General features: G+C 42.7%; 1 protein-coding gene across 2 annotated transcripts; it reads right to left on the reverse strand.

Annotated features, from left to right (window-relative positions):
* Positions 1 to 3: 3 nt before the first annotated feature.
* GLT8D2 (glycosyltransferase 8 domain containing 2) lies at positions 4 to 11,544 on the reverse strand. Of its 2 annotated transcripts, XM_083700823.1 has the most exons (11): positions 11,128 to 11,544; positions 9,397 to 9,460; positions 7,477 to 7,519; positions 6,513 to 6,611; positions 5,491 to 5,659; positions 4,793 to 4,910; positions 3,677 to 3,761; positions 2,936 to 3,048; positions 2,166 to 2,332; positions 1,343 to 1,455; positions 4 to 544 (listed from the first exon to the last, which is right to left on the reverse strand). In XM_083700823.1, the coding sequence occupies exons 3-11, from the start codon at positions 7,493 to 7,495 to the stop codon at positions 372 to 374; spliced, it is 1,056 nt and encodes a 351-aa protein (XP_083556949.1). In that variant the 5' UTR covers positions 7,496 to 7,519; positions 9,397 to 9,460; positions 11,128 to 11,544; the 3' UTR covers positions 4 to 371. The 2 variants fall into 2 exon arrangements, with proteins under 2 accessions (XP_083556949.1, XP_083556948.1); XM_083700822.1 differs by lacking the exon at positions 9,397 to 9,460 and having other exon boundaries at positions 11,128 to 11,539.
* Positions 11,545 to 11,932: the final 388 nt, after the last annotated feature.

An 11,932-nucleotide genomic window follows, 5' to 3' on the forward strand; every position in this document is an offset into this window, starting at 1 on the left:
ATGCTTAAAGTAAACCTTATTTTTATTCAAAAAGTGTTACAGTCTGCAAGAAACAGTATTTGGTCTCTCAGCAAGAAACAAACTTTATTTACAGAGTATGACTTAAAATGTAGTCCCTGTTTTTATAAAGTACTTTCCCTAAGCCTTGTAGCCCTAATGGCATGACTTGAAGCTTCCCCAAACTGTGATTGTTTCATCAGGGCCCCAACGAACTCTTCGTTTTGAGCCATGCTTTTAGTTACAGACTTATGCAGCAGCTTTATATGCAACAAAGGAGGTGAACTCGCATCGCAAAATATTGCATAGAATGAAGTATCTTGTGCATGCTGCAAATGACTGATCCTGATCCTTTAAAAATATAAATGACAGCATCAGCTATTAGGACGGATCAGTTTAAAAGTTCCTGAAGGGTCAGGAACAAACCACTTTTCCCAGAGGTCAGTGTGAACACTAGGGTGATCCCAAGGCTTGTATCTTCCATTCCAGTGAAGTAACTTGGCTTCATGAAGAAAGTGCTCTGAGTACCTGGCATCTGGACTCCAGCCTATAGAGGGGGAAATTAGATAGATTTTTATAGCCCTTACTGGAAAACTCCTCACTCTTTAAACAAAATAGTGCGGCTTTCCTCCAGTCCATCATAAACACTTGCTTAATGCTCTGTCATTTGCGGCACCATCCCATCCATGTCTACTCAGAAGTAAGTCCCATTGAGTTCAGCAGGACTTGCTCCCAGATAAGTGGGCACAGGATTACAGTAAATACGTAACTATGGCTAGTTCACAATCCATAGCTATATTTAAATAATTCCAGAAAGCTGTACATGTGCACCAGGATTTCATCTCCCTACGCATGCCCTGCCCCATTTGTAACAACAGCCTTTGGAGAACAACAGATTTAATTTGCAAAGAAGAAATCTGATGTATGTGCTGTCTCTTACAGTCTGCACAGCTTCAAACTATACAGGTAAGGTAAAGGTAAAGGTACCCCTGACCGTTAGGTCCAGTCGCGGACGGCTCTGGGGTTGCGCCACTCATCTCGCTCTATAGGCCGAGGGAGCTTCCGGGTCATGTGGCCAGCATTACTAAGCCACTTCTGACGAACCAGAGCAGCACACTGAAACACTGTTTACTTTCCTGCCAGAGTGGTACCTATTTATCTACTTACATTTTGACATGCTTTCGAACTGCTAGGTTGGCAGTAAAAAGGTAAAGGGACCGCTGACCATTAGGTCCAGTCGCGGATGACTCTAGGGTTGCGGTGCTCATACAATATCATTCTAAGGAACCCTTAAAGGCCTTTTGCATTTTTGTTTCAGCTTGCACAGCTCAAGTCTCAAACTTACCTAGATGTCGGATATGCCATAAAGGATTAATATGTGAATATTTCTCATGGAATACAATGAGCATTGGAGAAGTGGCCACACCTCCAGCAAGAGTGCTGCTGTACAGATTTTCTCTGGAAAATATATCAACGGGAATTGAAAGATCTGTTTAGAATACCTTTTCAATGAATAGCAAGGCACAGCACAATTTATTTAGATGAGAAGAGCTTTTGAAATAGTTGTGAAACTGAAGCTTAGGATTCCTTTTCATTTAAGTTCGCAAGTCTGGAACATTACATGATAGTATAAATGCTATCATTGATAAGCTCTCTGAGCATATTCCTTCATTCCAAAAGGATGTGCTGAAGTAAAAGAAGCTGATTTAATTTTATTGCATTTATAACCTGCTTCTCTTCTATCTTGGAACCTGAGGTGTTGCTACAGCCAGCATTGGCCAGACCCAGACCTGCTTAGCTTCAGGAAGCTGGTGACCTCATGTGCCTTTAGACAATACCCTGGGGCGGCTTTAGTCTGCTGCATCATTGACTTGAAAACTGGATTTTTTGTGATGATACTGAGATTTAAAAAGCAACAACATCAGAATCGATTCAGCCTACAACTTGTATGTAGAGTACCATCCTCCTAGGGTGCATATGAGAAAACTATCACAATGATCACCTTTAATGGTCCATTCAAATACTGAGTGTATCGGTGGCACAGGCATAACACCCAAGCTGGCCTGCTGTGAACACCAAGCAGAGAATTTGCAGTGTGTATGCTAGTCCACACCAGACCCAGGGAGGATATGAGAGAGAGAGAGAGAGAGTGCACTGTTTATACATACTCTACATTTTTCTGCATCCATTTTTCTAATTGCTTTGTGATTCGTTGGTGTTTCCATTCCGTCATATTTGCAACAATGACACCAGGATTAAAGGAACATGTGCTGGGACTTATGCCAAGATCTCGGATTGTTTGTTTTCGGTAGTCCAGAAACCCCATATAGGTATTCTAGGGGGAAGAACAAAACATGTGATTACTATAAATTAACCTAGATATTCTCAAAAGTTTATATTTGTGATTGGTACTAGCTCATTCCATGTCCCAGATTTTCAGAGCAGGGGGTGGTAGTGGAGGAAGAGAACAGAAGACATGTTTAGGGACTTGGGGAGGCAAGTTTATTAGCTTGTATTTATTTTTATTTTATTAGGATTCATATCATGGTGGGTCACAACAGATTGAAAGACAACATTGTGAACATGGAAAATAAAATATAATTGCAGAATCCATTGCTTGATGCAAGTACAGTAGTAAAGAGTCACATAGGCTATGCAGCCTGAAAGTCAGTTAAATAGCTCATTCCCATTGTGCTGATAACACCTTGTGACAAGCACCTCTGATTTTCTGCAGGCCTTTTATGGCGCTTTCCCAGAAGGTCTGCAGGTTTCTCAGCCTGCCTCCCTCATACCAGTGCAGCACCAGAAATCAAATGTTTCCAATGCCCGCCCCCTCAGGTCCCAGAGATTAATGTGAGGAAGACGTGGGAAGAAATATGAACTCGGGAGAATGAGTCGGGAAATACGTGAGTTTTTTTGTGCTGCAAGGACTTCTTACCTGCATTCCGATGCTTCTCACAATTTCGTGAGTGGAAGGCAAATCACAGTCATCCGAAAAAGCTGCCGCATGCCCACGGGCTAGTTTGGTGTCATACAGATCTTGGATGTCACCTAAAGAAAAGCCAGGCTTATTCAGAAGCCCCATAAGTCTGTACTCATTACCATGTTAGCTGTCTTTACTGCTCACCCGTTTCTGATGCAAAAACCTGCTACCCTCGAAGGATTTCAGTGTGTAGCATTCAGGGCCGGCTTTAGCAGATGTGGTGCCTGGGTGCAAATATCCGCCCAGCGCCCCCAAATTACCATGGATAGTGTTGGGGTGGCTATAGCTGCGCACTGCCAGCCATCAGGGGGCCCAACTCTCCCCCATGCCGCTGCAGGAGGAGAGCGATCCCCGCGGAGGCTTGGGAGGGAAGCTGCATGCCTGCCAGCCTTATGGTTGGCAGGGCGCAGCTGGCAGGCATGTAGGGAAAGGGGAGGCCGATGGCAAAGCTGCACAGCTCCCCCACTTGTGGGGGAGCCCCTGCAAGGCTGCCGCCCTGGCACAATGCACCACTAAGCCCTATGGGAAAGACGGCTCTGGTAGCATTACTACCTCTGTTTTCAAAATTTGGGGCACAGGGCTGAGCAAAGGAATCCATTCCAGATCTCATTTTTGGTGATGATAGACTTACAGAATATAGGCTTTGGTTGTGATTTTCAACCTTCTAGGGCTTATTTTTCTGGACAAACAACTTACCTTGCACAATCACATCATCATCGAGATATATCACTTTTTCATGTTCATGAATAAGCAGAGGGAGGTAAAACCGCACAAAGTTTAACTGTTGAAATTAAAAAGGGAGTCAGCAAAGTAGAAGACGTAAGACATTCAACATTATATTTCACATACTCAGTTTAAAATATTCATCATTCAAGCAATATCCTGTTGGGGGTAGAGTGCATTCTAATAACACATAATGCATAGGGATGTGTCTGTGTGTTTTGCTGGTTTAAGTTATAAAAAAATAATGTTTATTGGACTCAAACCTGCCTGAAAAACACGAACTCTCCAATCCTCAGTGGTGGAGGGAAAGCAGACCTGGGTAATAACCAGCCTTTGTGTTTTCATAAAGCAGGAGTAGCCATTGTTTCTTTGTCCCAGCATCACTCACAGGTGTGTGATCTGATGAAGGCAGTATGGAGCAGAGATTTAGGTCACTCCCAGTCAATCTTTTTGATATTTCAGGCTGATTTGGTTGCAGGAAGATTGGAGGGGCTTTTCTGGATGAGGTGAGGGTGTGCTCAGTTATGATCTCTGTGTGCACTTGGGCAGAGAGAGAGAGAGAGAGAGAGAGAGAGAGAGAGAGAGAGAGAGAGAGAGATATGCATGTGCAGTTTGTGTATGTGTGATCTATGTAAGACACAGTGGGAAAGATGCATTTGAGAAGAGAGTGAGGGGGATATGTATGTGTGGCTGTTTATATGTGAAGTGCTTGCATTTGTGAGAGAGACACAGAGATGCATGTGTGTCTGTGGCTTGTATGTGTCCAGGGAGTGTGTGCACGCACACGTGCTGCATGTACAAGAGACCATGACTGTGTATATTTTCCCTGGTCCTGCCTGCTATTATTAGGCAGCAACAGCACTGCCTAATAGTTTTCCACTACCAGGACCAGAAGAACATAGATAACTTCCCACCACAAACAATTAGCTTGTTGGGAAGGGAGCAGCAATGACTGTACTCCTCTCCTTTCATGTTATGCTATGTGCCCCAGGGCAGACATTTTGCGACTAGTGCCCACAGAAATTTAAAATGTGCCTGCTGGCCCAAAAAGTTTGGAGACCCCCATTCTACGGACATCTGCATACTCACAGGTTGAAGTAACTCGGGCCGTGCTGCATCTGGCCTCATTTTCCCTTTTAGCACCATGGGGTTGAATTCCACAATTTTAAACCTTATATCTTTCAGCTTGGAATTTTCAATCCACTTTCTAGATGCAAAAGAGAGAGAGAGAAAGGAATATATGACAGAACACCTTAAGCGATGAGTGTCTTTGTTGCTTCCCTTGCTGCTCATTCTATCCCCTTATCCCTGGTCATATTGCCACTCCATTTCTCTACACACGGTACTTTTTCTGCAATATGGTGGAATATGGAATAGTGGGAGAAAATATTATGGGCAATTTCTAAGCCCTTCCAAACTCTACGCTCCAAATGACATTCTTCAGTCACCTGAAGTGTCCAGCGTTTCAGCTTACTGGTGTGACCTTCCATATGGAATTCCAACAGGTCCTGGGATGAAGATATTTGATCTTCTGCCCCTTGCTCAGCTGGCTCACCAGTATACTAAGCTTTAGACATAGTTTTTCCCTGCATTGTCACATACTAGAACGTGAGCTGAGGAAACAGCTCGTTGTCTTTAGACTGCTTAGACAGCATCCCAGCAGGACTCCTACTGCTCTGATTCCTCAGCCATTCCCACGTGGGCACCCAACAAGTTACATGGCTCTTCAGCGGCCGGATCCTAAGCACAGAATTGAGCCCTGTATTTCCCCATCACATTATTTTCACCTGATATGCGGAATGCCATTCTTTAGTCCAACTACGTAGAACAAGACATTGGAATCGGTGTTGCTGTAAATGCTGCTGATTGCTGCTATCGCTGCACCCATTCTGCCTGCAGCAGCACATATCACCACAGGGATTTCTTCTTCCATTTCCTCAGGGCTCTCCAAATCAACTGGTAAGAATAACAATAAAAAGAGTAACAACCACCACCATATGTGTTATTACACACAATTTATATCGTTCTGCTACAACTAGCACTTTATGGAAGTCCCTTAAAGAGTGGGATAGAGAGTAGTGTTCACAGAATAATAGAATTTTAGGGCTGGGAGGGACCCCAAGAGGCATCTAATCTTCCTGCCTGCAATGCAAGAATGTCAGCTAAAGAATCCCTGACAGTGTTGCTGAAAATCAATTCTATCTGAGTATCTAAGTTTGTGGAATTCACTGCCCTTGTATATTAGGCAGGTGTATTTAGTTTAAGATGCCGCTTTAAAACATTTTTATTTACTCAAGGTTACCTTGCCACTTGAACCTGCTTTCTGTTGTTCTGTTCTTTGCTTCTTTATGCTTTTACCTTTAATTTCATATTGATTTTATGCACACCACTTTGATAATATATTTTTATTGATTTGGTGGTATAGAATGTATGTATGCATAAATAAATCAACAAACAAACAATAAGACAGCCTAAATGAAAGTGGCATGTTTATCTCCTAATGTGCCACTTGGGTTTGTTACATTTCGTATACCTGATGTTCCTGGCTGCTGTATTTCCTTCTGATATTGTACCTGCGCTCACACCTATGCAGAAGTCACTTTCTTATCCCATGTAAGAACATCAGTATAAGGAAATATGGCAACAAGGCCTGAAATATTGTCAGCCACCAAGAGCTGAAAAGGGTACAGAAACAATATCAACAGGGAAAGCGACAGAAGCATGGATTCTATTATCCTGTATTACAAACAGAAATTATTCAGTCTTGGCAATGTACAAAAAGAAACAGATTCTAACTATAGGGGCCTACCTGGATCATTATTGAGCATGGTAGATGGCATCTTGTGAACTTTATTATATAGAATAGCACAGAGAGTCAAAACAAGAAGGAACAGTAGGATCTGATTAACTGAAATGGAAAAGAAGCTGGTTAATAATATATTCACAGTAACAATCCTTAGCACGTTTACTCAGAATTTGATGGGACTTTAGTGTATTTCAGCTGGTCTCGATGAGGTTTACTCCATCGAGTAAACCTTGATAGATTTCCTATATATAATAAAAACGTAAGAGTCTCATCACACTACAGTTTGCTTGGCCAAAGACAGTTGGCGCTGCAAACTACAATATGACAAGAGGCAGTGGATGAGTAGACCAGGACAGCCATAGAGCGATAGCTATAACAGGCCACAGCAGCACCCCAGCAGCTACCTTGCTCTGCTGGCTCCTGGCTCCTCCACCTGCCGGGCCTGGAGCCCCTGCCCCTGAGCATCCAGACCCCCAGACTTGCCAGTGCTGCTACTAGCTACCTTCTTCCTCACCAGCCAGTTTTGGCTGCCACCAATTTTGAGCATGGGAGTTGGCCACAAATGGTTACTGGCCTGGCAATCTGCTGCTATTGATTAGCGTGAAGAGTCAGCCAGGATGGGGTGGCAGCAGCTGATTCCCAGACTAGCAGATGGCCAATTCTGACCTCCTTCCCTTGCTTCTCCTGCTACTAGGCTGACTCATCATCCCACTTGGAAGCAGCAGCATGAGATGGAAAGGGGAAGGTCTTAGCTCCCTCAGTGTGCTGTCGCAGGTCCTGATACTGAACACCGGATGCTGCTCACTGTTGCCTTGCTGCCAACCTCTGCAACCATCTACGGACAACGCTGCAGATATTCAAAAACTTCTCACCCCCCTACCACTAGCAGGGACTCTTCTACAGACTTCAGTTCCAAACCAGGGATCTAATTATTTAAAGCAACTCCCAGCCCCCAAAGGTGTCTTACTTTTTCGTAAGAGAGCCATACGGTCCTTTATTTTGGTCTGAATCTGTGGTCGAAAGAAGAAATAGGAGACAAAGATGAGAAGGCGAAAATAATCCACATTTAGTATGTACTAAATGTTACTGGCTGAAACCCCAATAACGTTAGGTTTTGCCTTTGACTTGAATGGAAAGCATCTTAAATCTACCCAGCAGAGGTAGAGGTGCATTCCAGGAGCAAACTCAATGCATTTAACCCTCTGCCATTAAAAGAAAGGAAAAGAACATAACTTGGTCTTATTCTTCAATACAGAGCCACAAATGTGAAGTGGTCCTTTTTGAGAAGATGTAGGAAAGACACAAATATCTTTCTGAGCCCTCACTGTGGTGCAATACCTACCACATCTGCTTTCTTCCACTTCATGCAAGGTTACTCTATATGGGTTGAATCCATTACCCTCACCTGCACAATCTTCTTGTTCCTCTGTTATATCCCTTAATATAAACCATGGGGCAAAATGATCCAGCTTATGGCCCGACTATATATACCTGAGCTGTGAGAGTGATACATGGATTTGTTTTGACTTGATATATCTAAACTTGAACCAATTTCTTTATTGTCTCTGTATACAGCAAAACTTGAGCTTATGTTAGTCTCAGCCTGAGTCTGAGAACTGTACCATAAGGGGAGCTTCAACTTTGAGTGGGGATTCTGAGAACCAGCCACCTTTCTTTTGATAGTTATGCACAGTCAGGTAACCCCTGTATCTGTCATATACCTAGACATGTAGAGGATCTAACTACAGATGCCATATAGCTTGAGGACTGCAATGGCACACTGGATTAACATATCTGAGGCCCAGGAGGTGGGAGAGAGAAACAGTCGCTCCTATAAGGTGTTATAAGAATTTTAAGGTCTTATATATATATAATTTGTTGTTGTTGTTTAGTCATTTAGTCGTGTCCGACTCTTCGTGACCCCATGGACCAGAGCATGCCAGGCACTTCTGTCTTCCACTGCCTCCCGCAGTTTGGTCAAACTCATGCTGGTAGCTTCGAGAACACTATCCAACCATCTCGTCCTCTGTCGTCCCCTTCTCCTTGTGCCCTCCATCTTTCCCAACATCAGGGTCTTTTCCAGGGAGTCTTCTCTTCTCATGAGGTGGCCAAAGTATTGGAGCCTCAGCTTCACGATCTGTCCTTCCAGTGAGCACTCAGGGCTGATTTCCTTAAGAATGGATAGGTTTGATCTTCTTGCAGTCCATGGGACTCTCAAGAGTCTCCTCCAGCACCATAATTCAAAAGCATCAATTCTTCGGCGATCAGCCTTCTTTATGGTCCAGCTCTCACTTCCATACATCGCTACTGGGAAAACCATAGCTTTAACTATACGGAGCTTTGTCGGCAAGGTGATGTCTAATAGATGTTCATAAATGTACCGCGCAAACACATACAAATATGTAAACCACATGTCTGAAACCTACAGAAAAGTCCTGAAACCATTTTCTTTCTCCCAAAATGACCTCAAATACTTCTCCGCAAGGTTGATGGAAATGGGAAATATCCCCATTGTCTCTTTCACAAATCCTGTCTAAAGGGTACATTTAAGGGTGTAGACCTGTGACCTGGATTCAGGAATTGAGTAGTTATCACAACAAAAGAGTGGCCAGGATGCCCAGATAATCCAATCAGGTAACCTGGCAGACAGGAAGAAACAATACACCCAGATTTCCGCCCCTTCTCTGATGTATTAAGGGGGTGGTATTGGGCCACACCCCTTCTGTGATGTATGTATGATGTTTCTGGGTGTGGTCTTGGACTCCAGGGCAGGCAATTTTAAATGTCTATATAAGGGCTTGCGCACATGGTTTGGGGTCCCTCCTCCCCCTCCTGTGTGTGGGGGGGAGCACCCTGTTGCAACAGCTTTAATAAAGATCAGGCTTACCAGCTGCTTTGCTTCTCAATATTCTCTGGTTGGTCTCTGTTATTTTCTCCTACCGATAGAGAACCTACAAAAGAATGGGCTCTTGGGTACCTCATAAGGGAAAAGAGCAGTTTTTCTCTCATAACAAAGGCAAAAGTCCCCCAGAGAACAACTCCCCAGAGAACATCTTCTCTAAGGCTGGACCCCCACATAGTTCCATTTAATTCTTTCAACTCTATCCTTTGCCTCTAGCAACCACTCACTTTAACTAAGTTCTGTAAAGGAAAAAAAAAACATGGGGGGATCATGAAAGGCCTTCACAAGACTGAATAATGTCATCTATGCTTATAGAGGCCTGTAGTTGTGAATCTCATCTTTGTGTCTTATCTACAGAGTAGGTGCTTTGGAAGAACGGTGCTTGGAAATAATTGCTTGGGTCTGTGTTTACATTGATTTCAGCTATTTAACCAGCATCAGATTCAGCCACCATTTAAAGGAAATAAAAAGGAGTTGGCATTAGTTGCCACAGCTCTAGCCATAAAATTATGAATTTTTTATAATTCTCATTTGAAATTTTTTTTATGATCCTATATTTGATTTTCTATAATAAGATGATATTGTCTCTTATGGTGATTCATCAATACTGTAATTACATGTTCCCCAAATCTGTAGAGATTTTATTCCTGAAATATTGCAGAAGGAAAAATTAAGCTTTCTGTTACAAGGAACTTATCAGTTCACAACTTAGAAAGTAGCATTTCATTTTGCAGTGAAGGCCTCCAGCTTTACCCAAAAATATCTGGAATCCGTTTCAGACAATTCTGGTGATTCTTAGTTTTAAGGGCATAATTTCATTCTGACATGTATCTCCCTATTTTTAATTTAATCAATAATGCTTACTTTTTTTAGTTGTTTTAGTAAAAAAAAAAATATGTTAGCTTTATCTGGATTTTAAATCTTTTATTTTGTTCTATTTTTGTAAATTCTATTTTTTTTCTCTGTTTCTCTCTCTCTCTCTCTCTCTCTCTCTCTCTCTCTCTCACACACACACACACACACAGAGAGAGAGAGAGAGAGAGAGAGAGAGAGATATGAAGTAATTCTCATGGGGGTTGTCCAAAAAGAAAGGATAGAATTTGGGAGGGTTTGCTCAGCACCAGAATAAACAAATAAATCCCCGTGTGGAGAGATCCCCGTGTAGAGCAGTGCTCTCAGAACTGCATACACAACCAGGTTTCAGTAACATGCACAAAGAACTAACTCATTTTGATCTAAGAAAATATCATATATCTGAAATCTCTTTTTTGGCACGAAAGAAACATGCATTTTCCATTTTCAGGCACGGAAATTCTACTCAATAATTACTGTAAGTAAATAAAACATCGCTGGTGTCCCAAACCATCTGCAGTCATTGAAGCTACAAGTGTTTTCGCACAAAACAACCTTAATCTGTGTAATTTGCACCAGATTCTAAAATCTAGGATCTGAACTTTAGGAGACCCATAGTAAAAAAACACAGCGCTATTTGTTTAATATGTGTAGTGGAGGGCAGGAGTTTTCATTTTTGGAAAATGAGATCATGTCAGCTCACTGCTTTTAATACATTTACTGGAACACTTGGGAAATGGTTACTGAATATTGACAATCTCCAGACACAATTGCAAGATCGTATGACAAAACTAGAGAGTGCAGCGAGGGAGCAGAAACGGAAATTGGGACTGCCATAATTTCCTGCAGAATTAAATGTTTTACCTTTCAAAGGCAGCTCGGCAGTAGGGAATTTTCTCCAGAAAAAAATAACTGCAAGGCAAGTTCCCTAGGTAGCTGGATGGTCCAGTGCTGTAAACATTCACTCCAGAAGTTCCCCTTTCATGGGATCGCCGTTGAAATCCTGCAGTCGAGAGTTTTGAAGGTTCTCTGCAGTTCCTGCAAAAGTACTTTGATGGAGAAGTGCCTTTCAAAATTCTTTTGTGGTTGATTTGGGACTGCTTTTTCTTTCCTTCCTTTGCTGCTACGTAGCTACTCAGAATCCAGACCTTGCCCTGCTGGAGTTTATGTGGAGAGAGCCACATAAACTGCTTCCAGATGTGCTGAACGATGCGGCTCCAGAAGTGGCGGACTTTCCTCCTCCCACTCTTGGTTGATCCTCATCGGACAGAAAATTCCAGAGAGTGGAAAAGAAGAAACTTCAGCAGCAGTCCTGAGCTCAGATTACAGTTGCGCTTAATGCTGAGCTTTGGTCGTCGTGAACAGGCAGCATCTTACCAGTTGGAAGGAAGCTCAGCTGAAGGACAGGGAACTGTACTTATTGTTTATGAAATAATAATCTATACTTTTAAAGCATATCCAAAGCAGATTCTTTCACCCAAAGAATTCTGGGCACACTATAGTTTACCCACTGTAGCTGCAATTCCCAGCAACCCATAACAAACTACTGTACCCAGAATTCTCTGAGGGAAGAATGTGCTTTGAGTGTGCACCCAGCCTACATGCATGCTGTTCTTGGGGTGGTGGTGAACCACCTATGGAGAGATGGGTATTTCATTCAATGTACAGC

This window comes from Podarcis gaigeae, assembly GCF_964106915.1.
Source record: "Podarcis gaigeae genome assembly, chromosome: 10".
Lineage (NCBI taxonomy): Eukaryota > Metazoa > Chordata > Lepidosauria > Squamata > Lacertidae > Podarcis > Podarcis gaigeae.